This window comes from Chroicocephalus ridibundus, chromosome 3 (genome assembly GCF_963924245.1).
Source record: "Chroicocephalus ridibundus chromosome 3, bChrRid1.1, whole genome shotgun sequence".
Lineage (NCBI taxonomy): Eukaryota > Metazoa > Chordata > Aves > Charadriiformes > Laridae > Chroicocephalus > Chroicocephalus ridibundus.
In genome coordinates this window covers 10,235,505-10,260,407 of record NC_086286.1, presented here as the reverse complement: position 1 = coordinate 10,260,407, position 24,903 = coordinate 10,235,505, and the positions used below count along the sequence as shown (strand labels likewise).

At 51.9% G+C, this 24,903-nt stretch overlaps 3 protein-coding genes across 3 annotated transcripts; 2 read left to right on the top strand and 1 right to left on the bottom strand.

The window, feature by feature from the left end:
- Positions 1-2,260: 2,260 nt before the first annotated feature.
- On the bottom strand, positions 2,261-12,211 carry NAPB (NSF attachment protein beta). The gene is made up of 11 exons (XM_063327936.1): positions 11,869-12,211; positions 9,046-9,125; positions 8,282-8,398; positions 7,079-7,125; positions 6,879-6,956; positions 5,320-5,375; positions 4,809-4,893; positions 3,971-4,075; positions 3,636-3,704; positions 3,190-3,240; positions 2,261-2,643 (listed from the first exon to the last, which is right to left on the bottom strand). The coding sequence occupies exons 1-11, from the start codon at positions 11,964-11,966 to the stop codon at positions 2,539-2,541; spliced, it is 891 nt and encodes a 296-aa protein (XP_063184006.1). The 5' UTR covers positions 11,967-12,211; the 3' UTR covers positions 2,261-2,538.
- Positions 12,212-12,259: 48 nt separating this feature from the next.
- On the top strand, positions 12,260-16,470 carry LOC134512737 (uncharacterized). The gene is made up of 6 exons (XM_063328400.1): positions 12,260-12,337; positions 12,830-12,952; positions 13,310-13,521; positions 14,142-14,325; positions 14,660-15,930; positions 16,446-16,470. Exons 1-6 carry the CDS (start codon positions 12,260-12,262, stop codon positions 16,468-16,470), a joined length of 1,893 nt encoding a protein of 630 aa, XP_063184470.1.
- A 4-nt stretch (positions 16,471-16,474) lies between these two features.
- Positions 16,475-24,862, top strand: LOC134512521 (vinculin-like). Its single transcript, XM_063327935.1, has 5 exons — positions 16,475-17,899; positions 18,619-18,804; positions 20,066-20,238; positions 20,543-20,660; positions 21,675-24,862. Exons 1-5 carry the CDS (start codon positions 16,481-16,483, stop codon positions 21,930-21,932), a joined length of 2,154 nt encoding a protein of 717 aa, XP_063184005.1. The 5' UTR covers positions 16,475-16,480; the 3' UTR covers positions 21,933-24,862.
- The last annotated feature ends 41 nt before the right edge of the window (positions 24,863-24,903 follow it).

The window sequence follows — 24,903 nt, the reverse complement described above, 5'->3', positions numbered from 1 at the left end:
GGTACGGTCTTCTGGTCCACCAGCTCCATATGCATCTTATCACAACTGTGCATAATACCGACGACTGGAAAAGTGAACAAAAAAAAGGCATAAAATGCTCGCCTCGGTTCTGTGTGATGCTAGGAAAAGTAAACCTCACAGGCCTGTGTTTCCCCTGCCCGAGGCTCAAAGGCGTTGGCTATAAATCAAGACAAAAACTCGCAATACGATGGGTCTTTGCTCACTAACGAAACAGGTGAGTTAAAATCTGTTCCAACCCCATCCTTTTAGCACAGGTAAGTTCGGCAGCAGTTACATCTTTGGGCCCTCTCGTCCAAACGGAGAGCACGCCTGCGGCTAATCCAGCTTTGGCAATCAGATTACCTACCTGCCGCGCTAGCTGCTTCCCAGACCCGGTATTTTCTCTGCCTAGTGGAGGTGGCACAAGCACGTGAAGGACGCTGGTACGGGAACAGGACACCCTCAGAAAGCGTCAGCTGGTCCTTGTGCCTGATGAGCTGAGGTGCGCACCCATCCCTCAGAGCCTCTCGGGTGGACCCAGGCCAGGACCACAACCTAAATGGAATTTAAAGCATCTCTTTGCCAGGTTTGTGGAAAGACGTATGCGATACGTGGTGGTCTAAGGTAAAGCGATGGGTTTGTTGCGGACAGAGGTTGATCACGAGCAGTAGCTTTAAAAACACATCCGAGAAGTGAAGAAACTGAAGTCGCCTGGAAGAACAAGCAACGTCCATCCAGGCTTTTTTAATGCGCTCGCCTTGCCAGTTCTGCACAGCTTTTCTTTCAAGTTACAAGGCAGAGACTAGTCTATGGAAAATAAGTGACCAGTCCGAGCAGTTAGAGGAGAAAAAAAAAAAAACAAGTTGGCATGGAGCAGGAGCCTATTTTGCTTTTCTTTTTCATAAGCCAGTGGTAGAGCTAAAGTACCACTTTAACGGAACTAAACCCCTTACACCAATAAGCCAAGCCGTGTTTGCCGTTTGCCTCAACTATCTCGATTTAAAGCAAACTGAAGAGAAGCGCAAAAGCCGGCGTTTTGGTTGCCAGAGACAATCGTTTCACCACGAGAAACGAGGGCCCGAGCCCACGCTGGGCAGCAGTGCCCACCCAAGCTGCCTGCCGGGGGCTACTGCGCTATTCCTGCGCTGGCTATGGAAAAAAGGACCCGCTTAAACAGCGGTCGTGCCAAATAAAGCAATTACTTTAATTAATTTTCCGTTCTTTACGTGTCAGTAGCGCAGCTGAAAATCGCTTCGTTAACAGAGAAATACTGACAACTGGCAAATTGCATAGGATTCCCCAGTCGTCCTTAATGTATAGACGTGGACTAGCAGGTAGGTGGCTTAATCGCCTCCGGTTAAACAGAGCATTGCACGGAAGAGCCCTGGGGGCAGACGTTTTAAAACACATTTCTAAAATTACCGCAGGAGGTTTTTAAACGTGTCTACGCCTTTTCAAAGCAAGCGCCATTCATCTGTCACCCAGACGACTAAAACAAGGTTTCTGTACAACATCAAGGCTCGGGCGACGCCTTCGTACGTCACAAGAACGAGGCGGCGTTGCCAACAGCGGAGAGGGCAGAAACTAAGGGGTACCGCCCGGCACGCACAGAAGACCTCCAGAAGAGACAGCAGCAGGAATTCGCGTAAATGAAAAGTTAGAAAAATAGATTATTACTCGGGTCACGTCATCTTGAGGGGTAGGAGGGATGGGATGCACCACAAAATAAAGTTAAGTGGAAAAATAGATCCAAGAAAATATAGAAGAACCTTACATTTTATATTTAAGATCTGAAATACAAAATACACCATTAACTGTGTCTACTAGCGACGACTTTGGGGGGCTGACGCCAATCTAAGCGGTCCTATCCCCTAACGCGTGATGCTTTCAGCACTAGGTCGTGAAGTATTCTGTATCTACACGTGCGCACGTGTAGCTGCGTAGGATGTATGCACACACATGCGCGCTGTCTATGAGAGTCACAAAGCCTTTCACTAGCACCATTGGAAAAGCTCAACCCTTTTTTCAAAAAAAAAAAAAAAAAAAAACAACCAAAGAAAAACAACAAAACACCAACAAACCAACAAGGTCCAAGCGCATCTGACAGAGGTCCATTTAGAAACAGAAAATGGTAACAACACAGCAACAGCTCAGAAGCAATTATTTGTCCTGCACTGGCGTGGACAAAATATTCACATGCTGGAATCAATGGTACTGAGCCTTAAGACACAACAGCAGGGAAAAAATAGTGGCGGCCAGTGCGGACTTTAGGTTCACAGCTAACAAAACCAAGAAAGGGCTTCTGCCAGAAGGGCTTCTTTCGCCTCCAAAAGATCTGCCAGTGATACCCAGAGCATCGCCTCTCATCTACCCACGTTGTCACGACAAAGAGCAGGATACTAAAGAAACAACACAAGTCATTGGATTTGTAAGCAACAGAATCAAGCTAGGTATTTTATCACGTATCCCACAGTGGTCCTTGGCTGTTAACACAAGAACAGATTGCTTAGGCTGCATGCCACAAATACCACGAATGATTCACTTCAGGTCCCCGTCTCCTTCTCCTTGGATCGACTTTTTGATGCGAAGCAACATGGTTGTAAGCCACTGATCCAACCGCGATATCGAATCGAATTCTTTAACCTATTAGGAAAAAAAAACAAACGGTTCGAGATATTAGGAAGCAAATGAGACTGCTGCAAAAGAAGCATTCTGCAGCACTTGAAGTACCCATCTTTTAAAATTTCCGGTCTTCCCAGAAGAAAAAGAGGTAAAATAGAATAAAAACGTTATCTATCCAAAAATCACACAGAGCGCTTTAAGCGCACTGTTAAAACACAGAAGGGAGCTGGAGCAAAACCAGGCAGGACCTTTACTTGACTCTCAATGATAAACTAATCATTTTAAAGTATTGAGTTTGGGACTCGCTAGAGCACGGGCTGGAAGCAACTCTGATAAACGCCCCTCTCTCCTGCGGGTCGTTTCACGGCAGGACGGTTCAGCCGTGAAGCACCCGGTGTTTCGCCCCAGCAGACTCAGCGGCAGCACGTGGAGCTCGGGCAACCAGTTACCCAGCATTTAACAGCACGCGCACCCCAAAAAGATTTAAAAAAAAAAAAAAAAAAAAAAAAAAAAAAAGGAACAACCAGCCATCCGTGAGCACGCCTTAGCGAATTTGTGACTACTTACTGCCTCGGTGTACGCCTCGCAGTTTTGCTCCTCATGGGCTTCCAGCAGTTTCTAGGAAAACACCATGAAAAATTTGAAAAGAACCTGTTATCACATGTTCCTGATGCGCGGGCATCTCGTCCCTCCCCAGGAGAGAGGGGACCTCTGCAGCCACACAGCGGGGCACCCACGTGTCCAGCAGCGGCACCTTTGACAACCTAGTCAAACCACCCGCCGTGAACACAGAAATAGGTTTGGTTTTTTTTTTTTTTAAGTTAGCCAGAATAATCATCGTTCTGCCACTGCTACTTCCATAGGTGCGGTACAAACCCACCGCAAAGTGAAGCCTGATGCCCTCTAAAACATTTGGCTAAATGACCGCATCTACAGCGAGGGGAAAAAGCACAAAGGAAGGGGCAGTACGCGTTTTCAAGCATGACTATTGTTTTAATACTGGCGTTACTCACTTTCAATAGCTTGCACTCCCGGGAATCTGTGAACGCTGGGAACATTTCTTCGTATTTCTCAAGCGCAAGCTGAAAGAGAGCAGGTAACCCTTACATTTCGTTTCACGCCAAACCGCTTGGCTTTTTATTTCAGTTTTTGCCTTCGAGTCCTAAAACCGCACAGAGAGCTTGGGAAAGTATTCACAGTGAATCCAATTCGACGCTCTGGCACCTCTAGCTTCAGTCCGTGCAGCCGCCGGACAAATCCCTGCGCACGCAAGAACGGGTCCCAGATGGCAAAAGGCTGACGAAGAGGGATGCAGAAAGTTTGGGATAACCGCCCTGAGCCCACTGACCTTTGCGTTCAGCTCATCCACGATGAAGTGGCACAGAGCGGCTTTGAAGAAATACTCTTTCGCGCTATACTTCAGCAAAGGATTATCCATCGTGTTTGTTCCGACCTAGGCATAAAAAGCTATTGTTAGAATCGGGCAAGAAAACCACATCATTAAGAACCGAATTAAAAACAGGACAGCTGATTAAAATGACACACAGCGCCACAATGCGAATAAAGACCACACGGAAAAAAAAAAAAAAAAAGCCGGCGTCCGTACAAAAAGCTTTTGGGAAACCAGGCAGATTTTAAAGGAATCCCAGGTGAGGTCAGAAACCCGCAGGCAGCTGCGAGAGCGCATCCACCCAGCCCGTCCTCCCGGGGAGCCACCGCACCCGTCCGGGGTACCACGCTGGTCCCTCACTGCGTTCTGTCTGACGCAGGAAAGGGAAAGCGAGTCGACTCGGTGAAAACCCGCTCCAATATTCACCCTCCGGAAGCAGAAAAGCGGAACTGCAAGTATTCCCAGGTAAACACCTGGTACAAAAGGCAGAGCGATCGAGTTCACAAAACTGGGAGGAAACTTCCCGCCAAACAGATTTGTGAATACGATCAAAAGCGTAATTATAGATTTCCTTCCCCCTGCTTTCCCCAGCCTTTCTCTAGAAACCAGAGAATTCAGGGGGAAAATCGCCTTTAGTAAGTTAAAGCAACTCTTGAAAGCGAAGGAGGAAACCATGCCTCGTCATCAGCCCCAAAATAAGAGCAGGAGCTTCTCGGCCAGGGCAATTTTGGGAGACCGACACACTGACCCACTTTCAAGAAATTTTCGCCCCATCGGACGAAGCACGTGTCCTCACCTGCTCGTAGATTTCTATCGCCTTCTGGTACTGCTCCAGCTGCGCGGCGTAAGCAGCCACCTTCAGCAGACACTTGTTGGCTGAGCTACAATCAATTACCAGCGTTAAAGTAAGTAATTGCGTCCCGGGGAAACACAAACCCATGCCCTGGTACCTCCAAGCGCTACCTGTACTGCTTAGCGTATATAAAAGTGGGACCCAGAAGCTGCAAATTAAGGGAATTTGCTTTCCAACAGCCAAAATGAAAACACGCGGAAAGGCACGAAGCCCTTCAACTCGGCACAGAGTGTTCAATTGCTCCGTGCTTTGTCTGCACCCCAAACGGGCATCCCCAACCAGACCAGCCTGCACGCAGGACGAGAACCTTAAACAGAAACCTATCGAAGTAGGACTTGGGCATCCCACCAAAGGACATTTTAGAAGAAGCCGGCAGGTGAAATGTGGGACACCTAAAACAAATCCCCGTCTCCGGACCTTCCCTGCTGGGGACTCTTTTACAAAGACCACTTGCCTGTTAGACTCCTCTCCTTTGTAATAGTCTGCGGCCTGCTCGTAGTGTGCGATCGCCTAGGGACAGAAACATTGCTCTTTCAGTGCCACTTTTGAAGTACAATTTTTGGTCAGAGCAGTGTACAGCGACCGCCTTCACAGCGGCTTTTCCATTCCACCCACACAGGGAGCAGGGCCGCAGCGCGCTGCGGGGTTTCCGGTGGAGCGAGGAGCTGCCCTTGGAAATTTTGACCGTGAACTTGTTAAGTGGCCCAAACTCCAGTGCAGCTTTAACACAGGTGACGCTAATTTTGAGGTAATGACGACGAATGCTTATAATCACGGTGCGACAAGGCTTCTGCCAGGTTACCCACAATGGAATAACGGCATAACAGAACAGCCCTGGCATAGCAGCGCTTGATTTACGTGGGGCTGCAAGCGGAGAGGCAACACTGAAGTCGTTAACAGAGATAGATGGGATCCGATGAAGTGGAGCTGAGGAAGTAAATGATTGTCTAGAAAAATAATATCTAGAAACCATACGGTTTTGTTCTGCAAACTTCAAGCAGAAGAGTTGCAGCCAGTTGAGCTGCTGCAGGATTCCTGCTCGGGGCCCTTGGTTATGGGAACGAGAGAGGGCCAGCGCTCAAGCGTGAACCAGAAGTAACAGCGGCTTCCTTTGGGCGCCTCAGAAAATAGCTATAAAACTGCCCCATAACCTCCCAAAGTGCTTTTCAGATGGGAAAAACCACCACTTCAGTCGAGAACGTTTCTCACCTGGGCGTTTTGCCAGCGCTGCCATGCTGCTGCTCAGCAGAGCGGCACACCAAAGAGCTGGGGCTGCCCCGTGAGACACCCGCGCTGGGAAAAATCATCGGTCACCCCGTTAACGCTAACTTCAAGTTACGGGTGACTTGCACCTACGTAAAGAACTGGAGTGCTGTGTCCAGCGCTGGAGCCCTCAGCACAAGAAGGACATGGACCTGTTGGAGCGGGTCCAGAGGAGGGCCACAAAGATGATGCGAGGTCTGGAGCACCTCTGCTATGAGGACAGGCTGAGAGAGTTGGGGTTGTTCAGCCTGGAGAAGAGAAGGCTCCGGGGAGACCTTGTAGTGGTCTTCAAGTACCTGAGGGGGGCTACAAGAAAGCTGGGGAGGGGCTGTTTGCAAGGGCATGTAGCGATAGGACGAGGGGCAATGGCTTTAAACTAGAGCAGGGCAGGTTTAGATTAGACATTCGGAAGAAGTTCTTTACAGTGAGGGTGGTGAGACCCTGGAACAGGCTGCCCAGAGAGGTGGTGGAGGCCCCATCCCTGGAGACATTCAAGGCCAGGCCTGATGAGGCTCTGAGCAACCTGATCTAGTTAAAGATGTCCCTGCTTACTGCAAGGGGGTTGGATTAGATGACCTTCAAAGGTCCCTTCCAACCCAACACGTTCTGTGAGTCTAGAGAAGCCTGGTGCTGGATGGGAGATGGGTTTTATCGGCCACGCTGAGCTCAGCGTTGCTCTGGCCAGGGAAGGGAATGCAGTCACCGCTGCAGCACCTGCAAAGCAGTACCGGCAGCGCCCGGCATCCTCACCTTTTCAATGTCTACCAGCTCGGCCTCGTAGATCTCCGCAATGGTGATGTGGTGCTTGGCAGCAATAGTGAATCGTCCCTAGAGAAGGCAGAGGTTGCAGGTGAGATGGGGGCTCCCCCTCCGCCCAGCACACACAGCATTTACCGAGCTGCATCTCTTACAAGCACATCGGTCCACGAGCTGCCAGTGCAGCTTCTTACCATGTCGGTGTAGATATCGATAGCTGCATTTAAGCAGTTGATGGCCTCTGCAGCATGAGTGTTCAGGAAAAACAACAAAGTCAGCCAGCACGTCAGACTTCCCAGCCCAAGATCTTCCCCTCCCCCTCCAAAAATCAGATCCTGGTAACATTTCTCTTCATCAGATCGCAAACCAGCTTCTTCAATAAACACCCGCCCGCACGTGTATGTGTGTACGTACCTCTGGAACAACCCAACGTGGCATTTTCAACCCCTAAGACCTACAGATGTCGCATCCCCCGCATTTTTTGCACCTGCACGTCTAATTCTGATTCGCCCACCCCAAACAACCCGCACCCCACCGCCAGCCCTGCCGATTCACCCGGGCAAAAACTCTGGCACTGAAAGGTAACAGTCAAAAATTAGGACGGGCAAAATATAAATGACTCATACCCCAGGTTTGTCGGGCTGCATCCTCACAGCAAAATTCAAAATACCGATCTCATAAACACGCAGAGACTGACATTTTTCTAGGAAATCTGAGGGTCTGACAATTATAAAACTGTTACCTGCCCTGAGATAGTGCCCTCAGCCCCCCGGCACCGGAAAGCACGGTGAAGACTGGCGGGTTGGTTGGCGTGCTTCCAAACGCCCAGCTAGGGTAATGGGAATCAGAGGCCTTCCACACAACCGCAACCCTGCTCTTTACGACCAGGTTTAAAGAATCCAGACCCTTTATCCTCATCCCATCGAAAGTCAGCCTGTTTTCTTCCCTGGGAGGATGCTGGAGCTGAGGGCAGGGATCCCACTGCGATCCAGACCTGAGACCTGCCTTAAGTACTCCTTCAGAAGTGAGCACGTCTCCAAAAGTCAAGCTAAAGCAGGACGGAAGCTGCCTAGGGGCAGCGCTGCACAACCAACGCGCTGCAGCCTACCAAAGCTCAGCGAAGGCTTTGGTACAGCCAAAGCACCGGAGACCGCCTCGAGATAACACCCCTGCGCGTGCCAGTCCACGCGGCAGACCAAGATGATGCTGACTATCTTGCATCATCTGAAGGACTGCTTTGGCGCAGCAGAAGTGCAGGAGGTATCATGGCTTTTGAAGAGCGTGCAGTGAGGATCCACAGCCCCGCGGAGCTGGCAACTACCGAAAGCCTCAGCACGCCACCTCCTCCGCTGCTAGGCAGCTTTGCAAGAAACGATCCCAGCTTTCGCTCCCCTTACCTTGCGGGTCCGCTTTTTTGTAGGCATTCCCAGCGTCCACGAAGCTGGTGGCCGAGTCGTGTTTGCTCTGCAGCTGCATGTGCAGCTTGGCCGCCTGACAAAACGCGTTTCCTGCAGCTGGAAGAGAAGTGCACGCTGACCCCATGTACCCCTCCAACCTAGCAATGAGCGGGATCGATGCAAAACAGCAAAGCTGTCGTTCCCAGGACCCAGAGAGGTCGAGAGATGCAACAACCCCAAACTGCGTCCAGGAGCTGCTCATCTGCCGGCGGTTGAGCCCGTCCCCACAGGGCGCAGTGGACCTGCAGGCTCATCCTTGGCAGCGCGTGTTCATCCTCACTGGGTGCGCCCTGCATCTACTGCATCAGCAAGGGGGATCCCTTGGATCTCGAAATCCATCCGATTTGATGTCTCACCCCGAGGTATTTCCTTGCTGATGAGCAAACCCAGGCCAGCACCCCTTCAGCAGGCTTCCCTGCAGAATTACGAGCTTTCGTTTTAAAACGGTCGACTGCACCCAGGCTAATTTAACATCAGGAACACGCAGGGCACCCTCCTTTGCCCACTCTCCCAATACTTAAATCGTCGCAGGGCCAGGCAAAGCAGAGGAATTGCATCACCACAGGGACCATCCCCATGGAAACAGCCTGGGATGGAAAACTCCGCTGCGATAATTCGCAGCGGAAGATGCTCGGGCACTCGTGGGTCACCCCGGCATCAGCCACCCTCCGCCCAGCCCCTTCAACAGCGGGGGCTGTACTCACCGCTCCAGTTTTTGGCGATCTTGAACATGTTGGCAGCCCTGGTGTACATTTCGCAGGCTTCCTCCACCCTGGTGTTGCCCCTGAAATGCAGTGAGAGAGCCCCTAACACCGTGCTGGTACGAAACGCTGCCCCTGAAATGGGGGCTGAAAGCTGAACTAGAGCTTGGTGTGTTGCACGGCCCCTCTGGGCTTGATGAGGCCGATCACCCTCATTTTAAAATGCAGGGTGAGCATCACGCTGCCTGGGGAGGGGACATCTGGATTTGGGGGACCGGCACCCTCCCCCCCAACTCTCAGCAGAGCCTCTCCGGAGGGGTACCAGCTCATTACCAACACACTGTGGAGGTGGGGAAAAATTTGGCTAGTGCCTAACAGAATCCCCCCCCAAGCCCCCCCGGCAAACAGGGAGCAGGTGGAGGAGGCAGGCGTCGAATAACTGAGGCCTGGCTAGAAGGGGGAGGCAGAGTTTTTCATTGCGTAAAGCAGGGAGAGGAAAGCAAGCAAAACCCACTCCTGAAACGGCAGCTTGGGGTTTTGGCAAGTTCCTGAAGAGTTTGGAGAGCCTGAGGCAAGCCCCCATCCGCTCTTTGACTTGAGTCCCTCCTTTTTGGGTGGGAGCAGACGGCTCCTAAAAGTCTCACGAGACGCTCAGCAAAAATACCCGCAAAAAAACAAACTCCAGTAGGCGACAAACTACTGCATCGTTTAGTGAACATAAAGCAAAAACGAAGAGACGCCAGGCAACTTGCTGCTTGTGTAACACGCACACAGGCGCACACTCGTCAGGTCCCAAGAAATAAACCTCAGAGACCAAGCCCCGACTCGCCGGTGGGTTTTCACCTCTACGTCTCCTGGTACGGAAGACAAAGCAAGAGAACAGCTCAACCCAAGTCTTAACTGATGGGGTTTAGTAGCATAACTCGGCTCCCCAAACCGGATGATTAACGATTAACTTATTTTGAGAGAGGAGTTAAATATTTTAGCTAATTAAACACAGATTTCTTCAGGGACTTATGGCTACAAGCTCATTACTGCCCTCCGTAGCACACAGTCCTGCTGGCCCTGGAAAGGGCTGGAGCACAGGAGGTGACAACGTTTATTATCGCCTTTTTTTTTTCTCTCCCCCCCCCCCCCCCCCGCCCTTCCTTCTTCTGGCAGCTGACCACATTTCATTTCTAAGCACAGGCGTTTTTTTTTTTTTTTTGGACCGCTGTTTCTTGCTCTTGAAAGCTGCCTTTTGCGTGAACTAAAGCCAAAGGAGGCAGCGCGAGGTAACGCTACACCCTGCCAGACGTCCAAAACCAGGTGGTTTTCAGCCTTTTTAATCTCAATTAAAAAATAGAGAAAGAAAAAAAAAAAAAAAGCACTTGTGTGCAAGCTAATGGAGCTCTTCAGGAAAAAGCCCGGCTGTCGATAACGCTTTTGGCTGGGCACTCAGCGGCCTGGGCACCCCCTTTCACCAGGAGGATGCCGAGAGCAAAGTCACCCACCATTCCATTTTAAAAGCGATTTTTCTTGCATCTATTTTTAGCCCAAGAAAATGAGAAATTTGCCTCTCGAAATCTCTGCCGGTTCACTCCAAGGATTTTCAGCAATTTTGCCGGCCGGATTACGCCCCTGGAGCACGCCCTTCCCGATTAATCTGCCAGAGGCTGGGCAGGAATTTATTTTTAAAACTTCTGCTTTTAGGGCCGCAGTCACTAGATTTTTCCAGGCTGTTGTTTAGAAACATCAAGGCCTCCATGGGAGCATCACTCCATAAATGCTCTTTCCTTAAAAATAAAAAAAAAAAAAAAAAAAAAAAGCCGAGATTTAAGTGACTGAAACTGCTAGTTTTCCAAAACCCTTCTGGGGACGGCTCTCGTACCCCCAGGAATATCTACTTTTAAAAAAAGAAAAAAAAAAAAAAGACCTAGTATAAAGGAAGCTTTACCGTTTTCTAGGGGTATTGCCCCTTCGAGCAAGCCCATCCCCTCCGGAGGGTCTCTTTGGCAGAGAGCCAAAGGCTCGGTCCCGTGTCTCCGCTGGGCAGAAAATCATCTGTAAGACCCCGAGCTTGGCCCAACCACCCCCGCGGGGCTGCAAAAAAAGCCTCAAGGAGGATGTGGGGGGGCTTCAAGCCTTGCCCTGGCACCGCTCGCAGCAGCCCGAGCAGAGCCCGTGGGGGAGGATGCTCCCCGGGATAAGGGGAGAGGCCAGCCCTTGCCAGGGCGAACCCCGGTGATGCCGCGGCCCCGAGAGGATTACCAGCGGTGAGTCCCCACCGGGATAAATCCGGGATGAGCGCAGCTGCCATGAAGCCGGACCTGGGGATGCCCCCCCACACACACACACACAGAGCAGGTTGAACGCAGGGAGGGGGGCACAGGCAGGCGCCCCGAGCTGCAGAGGCCGAGCGGGCTCATCACACCGCTGTGCCCGTGCGAGCTGCAGGGGAGGCAGCACCCAGGGGGGGCTGCTGGAGCGCCACCGGCCGCGCTCACCCCTGCTACCCTCCGGGGGGGGGGTGTGGGGTGTGTGTTTCCCTCCACCCCACCCGCCCCCCTCAATGCCCTGACACAGCCCACCCGCTGTGGAGGCCAAGGGAGACCCTCACCTACGCCGGGGGCGGAGCCAGGCGGCGGGGACGGGAGCTGCGGGCTCTCACGCACAGGGCTCGGCTCCCTCCCGCACCCCCCCGGCCCCTTCCGCGCCCCACGGCGAGCCCCGCGTTTTGCGCGCCGTGCTCCCCACACGCCCCCGCTCTTGCAACCCCTCCCTCCGCGCGCACCCCGCTTTGTAATCCGGGCGTCCCCCGCGGCGGCTCCCTCCCGCCCCGCTCACCCGAAGAGCCCCCGCAGGAAGGAGTGAGAGCCCTTCACCCGCTTCTCGGCCTCCGCCATCAGCTGCACGGCCTCCCGCTCCTTGCCCGTGTTGTCCATCGCGGCGGGCCTCCTCCTCCTTCTTCCTCCTCCCTCCCTCCCTCCTCCGCTGCACCGGCGGCCGCGGGCACGGGGAGGGCGGCGGCGGGCGCGTGCACGGGGGCGGGGCGTGTGGCATCACGCGGGGCGCGGGAGGCACGTGGCAGCCCGCGCGTGGCGCATCGCGCCCTGCGGGCCGCGAGATCGCGGGGTGGCGGTTGCGCGATGCGTAACGCGTGCGCGGCGCGTGCCGCGGGGCGCGTGCCGCCCGTCACGCGGCGCGCGCTGCACGACGCCGCGGGGCGCCAGGCGGGATGGCGGCGGGAGGCGGGGAGCGCATCCGCCGCCGCAGCGCGGGGATTAAGGGGCTGGAAGCGCCAGGACTAAGCCCTGTAGGCAGCTGGGCCTTAGATTAGGCAGATTACTGGCCCAGGGCGGGCGGAGGCCGCGGGCTCGCGCTCCCTCACGGCCCGCCGGACTACAACTCCTGGCGTGCCTCGCAGCCAGGCGCCCCGCACTGTCGTCACCAGCCTGCGACCGGCCGCCCTCCGCCGTCTCCATGGCGACGCCTCTCCCCCCCCCCCACCCCCCCAGCTCAGGGCCCTGCAGGCCTCCAGCCACCCCCGCCGGGGGAGCACCCCGGGGGCTGAGGCGGTCCCCGGGCCCCCGGTAACGTCCCTGGCCGCGGAACAGCAGGAGAGAGGCCCGCGGGGTCCCAGCCGGCAGCCCCACGCTGCTCCCCCCCTCGGCCCCCACACAGGCCGGCAGCGGGCGCTTTGCCTTCCACCCTGTCCCCAACAGGAACCGAGTTATGGTAATGAAGGTGTAATTAATCACACACACACCCCCCTCCCGCCTAGCCGTGGGTTTGCATCCCTGCCCAGGAGCTGTTTGCATGGGCGCAGGCACCCCCTGTCCCCCCCGCCAACAGCCGGGTGCTACGAGGTAACATCACCGTCACCATCACAGCCCGCGACCCCGTCCACAGCGCTTGTCCGCAGCACCGGGTAAGGAAATACCTGGGCTCGTTTAAGGATGGGAGATGCCTGGATGTAAACTCGGGACACTGTGGGATGGGACTGGGGTATCCCTGAGACACGGCCGGGCCTTGGAGCCCCGCAAAGCCAGGCTGCGCAGCCCAGGGCTCAACCCCAGGAAAGCCGGGACAAAAGCCCACTACTGGGGCAGAAGCCAGGTTGCTGACCTGGTTGCAGGGCTGGGAGGAACTAAACCCGGCAGCATTTCCAAATGCTACTGCCATCCAAAAGCTGCCATCCAAATCCAAGCCCGCTGTTAAAACTGGTAGCAGTTACACATTGCACAGGATCCCAAATAATACCAGGTTGTTTTCCTTTTCCAGGCAGGACGCAATGGAGCCTTTGTATGTCCATGACATTGGGCTCCTAACAGAAAACAAAGCCATTCAAAGGATCCTCTGCCCCATGGCTGCGCAGCTCTGCCATCTAATCCTCGCCCTGGAATGGGAAGATGGGATCTGTCAGGCCTTTCCCAATTTAGGGGAGAATGCAGAAATATTAGCCAAAGCCACAGAAGAACTCGCTTCTGTTGCAACAAGGTGAGTTTGCTGGGTGGCTGCTCCCAGGCACATTTACGGGCTGGGAAGGAGGAGGAAGGGATGGCAAAGAAACTGGTGGGGAGCCTGCCCCTCCTGGCTGGTGCTCCCTGCCTGCACCCCGCTGGAGACGTAGGAACGTGAAGAGGAAGGGATGTGGAACATCAGAGGGGGAACAGGATTAGGAAGGGAAAAGGAAAGATGAGAGAAAGCAGGGATATGTGCTTGGAAGGGATATGGCGAAGTAAGCAAAACCTCAACAAGCAATGTTTAAGCTAAACACATCCTAAAATAATAGTCGGACGATTGACCGAATGCTCCAGTGAATTTATTGAATGCTTCTGTAAACTGGAGCCCAAACCCACAAATTAGTCACTGGCCACCGGCTTATTTTTCTGTTACAGCTGGGGCCTGGTAAATAGCAGACACCCTGTCTTAAAGTGACTTGCAGCCATTGTGAAAGGTTCTTAAATAGTTTGCAAATACGGCTAAAATCAATTCAAGGCCAGTTAAGGTCTGGTGTGGCTAATCGTTGTGATAAAGCCCAAGACCGGCACTTGCTACCCACTGAGGCTGGTGCTCACGGGACGGTGAAGAACTTAGCCCAGCGGCTTCTGTTCCAGGTTGGCTGAGGAATCCAGCGATGAGGTGTTCAAGGAGGAGACACACCCTGCAGCTGAGTCCCTTGTCCAGGCAGGGAGGTGCATTCTGCTAGCAGCCCGCAAGCTCCAGGTACAGCCGGACAAACCTGGCCACAGAGAGGAGCTGGCTGCATCGGCAAAGAGAGTCTTCACAGAGACAGCAAAGGTAATGGCGGAGGGGGACAGTGCTGCCATGAGCAGGGAAAGAGGTCAAGCTGGGATGCAGCGGTGGGTTAAGAGTGCAGCTGTAGAAGGGAAGAGCTGCCCCCCAGCAGGACATGAGATGGGGCTTGGGGGAAGCTCTAGATGGAGCAATGGTTGTTTCTTCACCGGGCACTCAACTAGGGCAGGTCTGCTGGGCAAAACACACCTCTGCTCTTCCCTACAAGGGCTGGGGTGTCAGCTTGGCTGCTCAAAGGAAGAAACAGCGAACAGGGATTCTTCAGCCTTAGCCACTCTGACCTATTTTTCTGTTTGTTTTTTCTTTTTTTCCTGGTTAGATCCTTCAGATTGAAGATGCTGCTGGGGCAAGGAGGATAATTCAGGCTGCCAGCTGGCTTTTGGAGTGCCTGGCTGTGCTGCGGCATGCAGGGGACATGCCAGGACTGCTGTCTGCTTTCCAGGCCTTTTCGGAGGCCTTGCTTCTGCTGAGCCATCTGACAGCAAAGCGCCTCAAGGAACTTGGAGATTGTTTTCAACAGAAGAGCTCGGCCCAAACTTTGCAGCTCCTTCAGAAGTGCATTCCCTTGCTCCATGCAGCCAAGCACAGCGATCTTAAACGCTCCCGCGACCAGCAAGTCAACCTCTCCAAAGACTATGCTTTCCAGCTGACAGAGAGGACCATCAAAGAGCTCATTGACAATACAGGCAGCAAGAAGCCGTGGGACAGAAATGGGACCTTCTCCCAGCATGTGAGCAGGCTGCTGGCTCTCCTCTCTTGCACAGACTCAGTGCAACTCCCCAACAGTGAGTTCAGTGCTCACGTGGAAGCAGTTGTTTTCTACTGCATGCTTCTAGCAGACTCGTCCAGGTCAGATCTGAAGCTGGACCTGGTAAAACATTGCTGGGTTCTGCTACAGCTGAGGAAGAGCATCTGCAGCCATGTAAGGCAGCAGGAGGGAGGGCCAGGGCAAAGCTGGGGAGAAAGCAGCCTGGAGAAGGAATGTCACACCATGAGAGAGGAGGTAGAGACTCTCAACCAGGCAGTGCTCACGGCTACTCTGTGCCAAATCCTTGATACCTTCTTTGAGGGTAAGGAACCCCTGAGGCAGTTAGTTGAAGATGCCCTTAGCCTTGCCGGTACAGGGTGTTTTCCAGCAGGACAAGGAGAATTTTTCAAGAAACTTCAGCCCCTCACTGCCACCTTCTTCACACACGCCCAGCAGATGTTTAGAGTGGCAGACTTTGTTCTGGCCGGGTGCACCAAAACCCAAACTGCTAGAGAAATTGGAGAGTGGGTAGAGTACTTGAAGAGACTCCTTGCCAGTCTCCCTCCACTGCTGACAGAAATGAGCAGAAACACAGCCCAGATGAGAGCTGCTGAGCAACTGCAATCCTTCCAGCACATGTGGGCTGGAACAACAGAAAACCTCTTGCGGTGTTTTGAGGAGACAGTCAGCATGCGTGAATTCCTTAAGCTGTCGATCCAGGAAATGGCCAAACACAGGGAACGGTGTGAAAAAGCCCTGGAAAGTCAGGACCCCAAGAGGCTCTCTTGGCATGCAACTCGCCTCATCAGTTGGGCTCGGTGGGTGGTTGAAGCTACCACCAGGTACGTGGACAGAGCCACAGACCCCATTTTCAGGAACGGCTTGCTGGTTTGGGTTGAGCAACTGGCCAACTCCATCCTTGAGCTGAAAGCGTTCACAGCACTTTGTGCAGAGAGACTCTCCTGCCTCCAAACTAGAGATGTCTTTTCAAAGGCAGCAAGCTTCCTGATGGCTACTGCTCACCATGTCCGAGACGGGCTGGACGGGTCCAACCACCCGCATATCCTCAGCTCTCTCCGACAACAAGTGCGAAGCACTGATGTTGCAAAGGCGTTTGAACTCAGCCCATCATGCGCTGGGCTAAAAACCATTACGGTTGAGGCTGCATCGCAAGAAGACATCTTAAGTCATCCATCTCCACGAGCAGGAAACTTACACCCAGGTGTCGCTCCAAGGAAAGGAGATCTACACCCTGTCATTATGGCTCTGCTAGCAGCAACAAGAGCCCACGATATGGCAGCCATCAACGCTGCTTGCTCCGCCTTGCTTGAACTCTCTAACGGCTGTATCGATGCAGCAAAGGAAGCGCTGCCCGTTGCTGAGTCTCCCCAGATGGAGACGCTGGGGCAGTACCAGAAGATTGTGTTACTGACATCATGTGTTATTAGCCTGGCCAGGGAAACAGCCTCGAGGCAGCTTCGTTGTCCAGGCAGGCTTCTCCAAATGGCACTCACACTCTCCGAAAGGATCTGTGAGACGAAAGAGTGCCTGGCAGCTGTGGCAGGCTCTTGGTATAGTCTGTCTCAGCAAGTATTTAGCTTTGTCTTGTCTGATGACTTCCTGAGCGGCAAACAGGCTTTGGACGAGACCGTGATGAGTTTAACAGGAACGGTTCAGTTAGCAGGAGACATTGCAAGCATGGCCTGTAGTAAGGGAAATCCCATTTCCCTCAGTGTCTGGGAGAGCTTTCTGCAGGTCCAAGCGAAGTTTTCATGTGCTCAGATGAACACCAAAGTGTTACTTGAGAAAGCAGCATCTTTGGAAGGCTCCTGCAGGGTGGGAAGGGCCATCCTGGAGCTGCGCTGTGTCCAGTGGGCCATCAGCATGCACATCCTGCTGGGTGCTGTGGATCAGTTCATAGGCAGGGACGTCCTGTTCCTGAGGGAGCTGAGGAGCGCCGTGAAGAACAAGCTTTGCTCACAGAGCCTCTTGGCTGCTGTGTCTGAGAACTCCCTGAGGCTGCAGGAGGCTGCCCAGCTTTCTTATTTGTCCTGCCCTGAAGACTGTGGTCGCAGTGAAATCCTAGCACTCAGGGAGGAGATAAAGGTGCTAGTGGAAGCACTGCTGGATGCCTCCAATACCCTCTTGGTCTCCCCACTGTCTACTGCCAGCTTGTACATTCGCTTTGAGCTTCTACAGAGAGACTTGGCCCTCAGGGCCAAGGCATTATTGCTCCACCTGGAGAAGGTCAATACCGAACACCTGCAGGTCATCCGTGATGTTGTTGGACCAGCCCTGTCCCCCCTCTCTCAAGAGGACAGGGAGAGGAGAAAAGAGGCCTTTGAAGAGAAGGCAAGTCAGCTAATGGCCAGTGTTCAGGGGGTCAAAACCACGCTCCAAGACATTCTAGAGGCCAGTGCCCAACTGCAATCGCAGGCAAACCTGCTCTCCATCGCAGACCACCTCCTGGTTCTCACGTCTGATGCAGTGGGCAGTGCCAGACAGCTCTTGGAGAGCCACCACGTCAAAGGAAATCTCCACCTAGACAGTATTGTCTGGTACTGGTCAGCAAAGGCGCACTACCTCGTCACGCAGCTGCAGGCTGTCCAAGGCATCAATGAACACAACCTGCAGCTCATGAGACGACACCTGCAGAACGCGCGGGACCAGTGCTCTCCAAGACAACACAAAAGCACAGCCAAGCTCTTCCCAGCCCAAGAGCTGGATGGTCTGAGCCACGCCAAGTCAGCAGAAACTTGCCCGAGCAGGAGCAGGCGAGGAAGTGGAGCTGCCAGGGAGGCACATGAAATGGTACAGTAGCTTTTTTCTCCATCAACTCTTACTGCAGGGTGATGGTCAGGGCTGTCAGTCAGTCCCGTTACTCACACCATGGAGTATTACAATAAGTGATGTTGGCAGGGACCTCTGGAGGTCAATAGTCCAACCCCCTGGCCACCTTCGCAGTTAGATCAGGTTGCTGGCTGCCTTGTTCAGCTGAGTTCTGGATATCTGATCTGACGGACACTCTTGCAACAAACCCATCTCCGAAACGCTGTTTCTGAGGAGCAGAGGGCTGTACTACTTTCCCTCCCCTGAAACATCATCCGTCTCTGCTCAGCTCCTCACCTCCTCATGAGCACCCTTTGGGAGTACCAGCAGCTCCACTCCCACAACTGCTGCTGGTTGTCAGGAGCTGGCAAAGGCTTCAGTACATGATCCAGACCACTCCGCAGAGTCATTTACAGCACTTAATTGTACTTCTCAAGGGCGGGCACTGTCAGCTCACATGACAGCTACCACTCATTTGGAGATAGCTCCAGGAGATGACCTCACAGGGAATTAGGATTTGATAGTCCCATTGTGCAGGGGACAGAGTAGAGAAGGGCTGGTTGGGAAGGGAGAGCAGACCCCGCAAGGTGGCAGGCAGCTCTCCCATCTCCTTTACTCACCAAGAACTGCTTCAGAAACACACAGGCGGAGACGTCTCAGCATCAGTGCGTCTGCACACCCCAGGCATAAAATCTGTTCAGTTATTGTCTCCACAGCACCAGAACAGTCCTCCCAGAATCGCCCTTGCCAGCAGCCCTGCGAAGCATGAGACAGAAAACAGTGACACAGGGCAAGGTGACCCCAGCAAGATGTCCCAGGTCACCAAGGACATGGCAACAAGGATGCTTCATATGACTCAGTTCCTGAGGAAGAAGGGCCCCATCACGGTATGGAGTGTTTCATCCCCTCCACCTCAGCACTTTAATAAGCGTAAGTGACAGGGTTGCCCAGCACCTGCTGAAACCCCTGCATTTACTCTGCTCTCGTAAGAGGGCACCAGCTGCATTTATGCAAAGCAATAGAAATCACTTCCTCCTTATTAGATGTGAACCTGGTGCCCAGTCCTTTCCTTGTTTCGGAATATATCTGGGCTTCCTGGATGCTCCTGACCTGCAGGAAAAGTGGTCTTTTGAATCCTTCCCTTCCCAAACACATAGAATCATAGAATCGCTGAGGTTGGAAGGGACCTTTAAGATCATCAAGTCCAACCTTTAACCTACCCTGACAAAAGCCACTTCTAAACCATGTCCCTGAGTGCCCCATCTACCCTTTTTTTAAACACCTCCAGGGATGGTGAATCCACCACCTCCCTGGGCAGCCTATTCCAATGTTTAATAACCCTTTCACCTAATATCCAATCTAAACCTCCCCTGACGTAACTTGAACCCGTTTCCTCTCGTCCTATCACTTGTCACCAGGGAGAAGAGGTCAGCCCCCATCTCTCTACAACCTCCTTTCAGGTAGTTGTAGAGGGTGATAAGGTCTCCCCTCAGCCTCCTCTTCTCCAGGCTAAACAACCCCAGCTCCCTCAGTCGTTCTTCATAAGGTTTGTCCTCCAGACCCCTCACCAGCTTTGTAGCCCTTCTCTGGACACGCTCCAACACCTCAATGTCCCTCTTGTAGCGAGGGGCCCAAAACTGAACGCAGTACTCGAGGTGGGGCCTCACCAGTGCCGAGTACAGGGGGATGATCACTTCCCTAGACCGGCTCACCACACTGTTCCTGATACAGGCTAGGATGCTGTTGGCCTTCTTGGCCACCTGGGCACACTGCTGGCTCATATTCAGCCGGCTGTCAACCAGCACCCCCAGGTCCTTTTCTGCCAGGCTGCTTTCGAGCCACTCTGCCCCAATCCTGTAGCGCTGCATGGGGTTGTTGTGACCCAAGTGCAGGACCTGGCACTTGGCCTTGTTGAACCTCATACCATTGGTCTCAGCCCATCGGTCCAGCCTGTCCAGATCCCTCTGCAAAGCCAACCTACCCTCAAGCAGATCAACACGCCCGCCCAGTTTAGCGTCATCTGCGAACTTACTGAGGGTGCATTCGATCCCTTCATCCAGATCATTGATAAAGATATTAAAGAGAACCGGCCCCAGCACCGAGCCCTGGGGGACACCCCTTGTGACATGTATTTCTATTTTGTTTTAGAGCAAGGACCAGCTTGTCGCCTGTGCAAGGCAAATGGCTTCCGATGGGCAGGTGTTTGTTAAATTTGGACGCATCGTTGCGAAGCACTGCCTCGATAAGAGATGCTCCACAGAGCTGCTGTGTGCTGCAGAGCAGACCCACACCATCAGCAGCCAGCTCAGCATTGTGGCCAGGTGAGTTGACGGGGTCAAGGACAATCTCTCCCAAGGCTGGTGGCACCCTTTCAAAGAGCTGTCTCCAGATGTCCTAGCTGGATCAGCTTGTAGCCCCGTTCAGTTACAATTCAGGGGTCTCCTTCTCTTCCTGTTGCTGTAAACAGCCCTCTCCTCCCCTGGTTTGCCTGCATCTGTGGAAAACTGCTCTGGTAGTGCAGGGGACAATCTTCTGGGTCTGGAGTAACTGACAGAGTTCTGGTCACACAGGGGAGGCACACTCTCTGATGCTCTTCCAGTAAAATCCTTCAAAATGTCTTTTAAGGGTAAAAGCAGTCACTGCAGAAAGCAAGTCCTCTTCTGAGCTGCTTGTGAGCAACGCGCAGAACCTAATCCAAGCAGTTTGGCATGTTCTGAAGGCAGCTGAGGCAGCATGTATCAAAGTAAGTTAATGCTGATGGCATCAAATAGATTTTGCAAGGTGAGTCCACGCTGTGGGGAGCTCCTACAGCCAAGCCTGGTTATGGGAGGTGACCGCCAGCTGCCGTGGGACCTCTGACTCCAGCTGAAGGTAAAGATTCTTACTGCGATGTTTTTATTTTATGCCTTTCCGTCTTGTTTCCGAAGCCCACTATGCATCTTCCAGGCACTGAATCTTCTCTGTCAGTGCAACCAACTCTGAAGTCATCTTTAGTTGGTCCGTTTCCCATTTCATTTTTGGATAGGAGAGCAGCAGCATCTCCTTGGAGGCCTTTATTTGGAAATAGTCCATGTCAGTCTTAGTCTTTATGTTGTCTCGAGATGAGCTTTGATCAAAACTCCCACGAGCTTCCCTTGCAGCTGCCAACTGCTGATTGATCCAACTGTAAATAGTTTGTGAAAGCAGACTTCAAGCGAAAGCACTCAGAAAACTGGTGCAAATACAACCAGATTCTCCGCTGATGCAGTTTTTCATTGTGTGCCTTAGCTTCCTATATAATCCTACAACTGTTGCTGAGCTCCAGCACATCTTTTTGAAAGAGACACGGCTTTGATTAGAATCCTATTTGATGAACGATCAGCCACAAGGGTGGAAAAGCTCCTCCTGTGGTTAATTGCCCGTACTGTTAAAAACATACTATATACGTCCATTTTTCACTTTGCTGATGTCAACCTGAAGTAATCAGCCATTCTTTTATCTTCATTGTCTAGATTACAAAACGTCCTTTATGACCTGGCTTACTCCCTTTGGAAATTTCCCTGCTTATCAAAAAACTAACTATACTGCATTCCTTTTATCTCTCTGTGACCAGGTTTTTAAGTACTTTTAAGCATTTTAAGCATTTTTTTAAGCATTAACAGGTAGAGATGCCACATTGGCCACATTGATATATTTGGGCTTTTATTATCATTTAAGGTATTTTAAACGAGTTAATGTACACCAATATATTAAAGCATGCAAATATTTTGTCTAACAGGGTTTGCAAAAGCCCCCACCTGACTCTGAAGAAGAAGAAGTAGCTGCTTTTTGCACGCATTGGAGAAAAACCCTGTTGTGGCATAGAGCCAAGGAATCTTTAAACTCAGACAGGGATGAATTAGGGCTCCGCAAGACTCAGACAAGGGCTGAACCCACCCTGACAGCTATGGTGCAAGAACAATCGCCTCAGACCAAGTACACCCCCAAGCATCCAAAACCTATCAAGGGACATACAACTATGGATAGCCGCCTGTAAAAACAGGAAGGGGTTTCTGCTGGAGGGGAACTGCATCGCTACCTGGCCTCAGCAGGAAGATCGCGGCCCGTGCTGCACTCCCCCCAACTCACATCTCTTCTGCTCGAGCCGCTCTTGCAGGAGGACTGAGAGTGCAAGGCCTGAAAAGGCTTTTGTGTGCTGGCCGCTCCTCCTGTGGCGAATTCTGCTCTGCAGAGACACTGCTTCCTTTTGGCAACTGAACAGAGAGGAATAAAATGATGCCACGCACTAGCGTATTTCCTAAGAGGCCTCTTCCAGATGGCGTTTGAAGTTGAGTGATAAGATGTGCTACCAAGCCACAGAGGACGCAGGAGTTGGTGAAGAGCTTTAAGACCCAGTCAAAGGGAAAACAGAGTTTCCTGTTTGGGAAAATATCATTCACCGATCTTTGTTACCTGGCACGGCAGTCACTCTGAAACCATTATTCTTGAATCAATGGCCACCAAGCAGGTCTACAATTCTTTATATTCGTATAACGCATGCTCCCGTCCAGCTGTGAGCCGGCTCTGACTCTTATATAGTCAGTCAGGCTTTTTTTTTCTTTTCTTTAGCAAACATTGCTATAGGGAAGACGGCATTTCATGAGGTACCTTCATTACGTTTCTTTCACTAATTGCCAGTCCTTCTGTGTTCTTCAGCACCCAAGATGTGAACAGAAGGATGTAAGAACGCATTCGTAGCAGCACCAGCAAATCTGGCTGGAGGTGAGGATCAGGGGGTTCTGTAAATGAATGAATTGCTCATCTCCTGCACAAGAAAGCTGGGGGGTCTTTCTCAGGCTCTGATCTTTAGCAGACTATCAAACTTTTGTTCGACCATCACCTTTTTTTCTTCTAAGGGTAGCAATCCTAAATGCTGCACAGGAAGGGCAGCCAGAGACTGATAATCCTGCAGAAGAGGCAGCGTACAGGGTGCAGTTCGTACGCAAAATATGAACTCAAAAGGTAACATGAAAAAGGCACTACAAAAGCTGGAGGAAAGAAGAACTGAATGAGAAGGGAGACTAAGGGGTAGGATCACTGACTTTTGAAATGCAAAACAGGAGTGTAATTAAGTATTCTCAACTTGGCAAGAAAGAATGAATTGATTTACTTTGCAATATGAAGGATTCATGTTAGAGTATTTTCATCATGGTAGAAAAATATTAAAACAGACCACCTAGGGAGGCTAGAAATCTCCCTATGAGTATTTTTATCATGGGGCAACAAACACCAGGTGGTGATCTAGCAACGCTCCGTCTTTCTGAAACACAGACAGCAGACAAAATCACAAACATTTTACTCTCCCACATCACCAGGACTGGAAAGAGTGGGAAGCATTTTGTCTCACTTGCTGCCCCTGACTCAGCAGATCCTGCAGCTTGTAGAGAAAAGAGACTTTTCTCCCAAAATCCCTCTCAGCCTCAGGGGTCTCTTTTACCCAGAGTAAAACATTCAATGCTGATGATCACCCACCTCACAGCTACATGCTTCCAGAGTATCCAGGATGAGTGACAGCAGCTGCTCCTGTTATTTACCGCTCTCCGCAGCCGTGCTTCGCAGCCTCAGGGGCATGAATTGCAAAGTGCCTGAGGGAAACTTGCAGAAGAGATGGAAACCAACCTCCCCTGTGAAAGACACAATCAATACGCACAGCAGATCGGACTTGACTTGCTTGGTGGCTGCAGCCCATTCCAGCCCACTTCGGTGTGGCAAGACTGTCCCCACACACACCTTCCTGCCCCCTCGGACACCCCAGTACCTTTCCCGTAGCAGGCAGTTTAGTACTTGCACTGTAGCAATGAATTTCCTCCACATTTCGAGACAGCACAGTAGCAGCGGGCACACCACAGCAAGCGCAGACTGAGGGAAGAAATCTGCAACGAATAAACCAGCAAGCACAGGTGGATGGAGGAGCCGAGCAGCAGCCCACAGACCCTCACGCCGTAGCTGGGGGGGCCCACAGGGACCTGCTGCCTGGGCACAGCTGGATCTGGGAAGAAGGAAGGAGCTGGTTACACATGGAGACAACAGGCTGCAAGGACCAGCTGGCCCCTTCCAAATTACATTTCTTCCTTACTTTGTGCCCCTTCTTTTCCAAAATGAAGACCTGTATTGTATTAAAGATACTGAGACGACAGTGGGTCTCCAAGGTTAGATGCCAGCGTTCTGCATCCCCCTACCAGAACAAACCCTGCAACTCCAAAATTGTTCCGTAACCGGACCGATGGCAAACCACCTGAGATCCTTCGATTATCTCAATTGTAAGGCATGTCATTTTGCTCTTGGTATCAAAGCTTTTCTTTTGACTCAAATTTTTTTCCAGTAGTTTCAGAAAAACACAGAGAATCCAATTCAGTGATGATGTTATCACCACCCTACAAGTTGTAACCTCAGGTTAGTGTTACAAGTACCTGCCACATCTAAATGTGAAACCACGCATTTGGCTTCGATACTGTCACTTTTTCTCTTTGTTCCTTTATTAATCCTTGTGCTATTTCCAAACTATTTCTATTTTCCACTGCTGTCCAATACTGCTGGCTTGGTTTTTTGATGAAGTTCTTAATCAGCCAAACTTGTCACCAGATGAAGAAATAAGTAATTACGTAGGACTAATAAATTACTCCAAAACGTCAACCAAGCTTCACATCTGTTATCTAGTTTTCAATTATTTTCAGTGAGCACAATTCAAAACATCATAAAAGTAATACCATTTATACTCTGGGAAATTAGGAAGGCAAACTGAAACCATTATTGCCTTCAGCACTGTCTCCTCTGCCATGTTCTGCACACATAGAAATCAGCAGCTTCCCTCGGTTCATCCAAGCTCTGCTCATCAACGCAAGACACTTGTATTCTTGCCTGTTTGTCTCACAGGCACAAGAAACCAAAACCTCGGAATCTGTGATAAACACTATACTTTACCAGTCACAAGCATTACTTGGGCCAACAAAGAGAAACAAAGAGGAAAA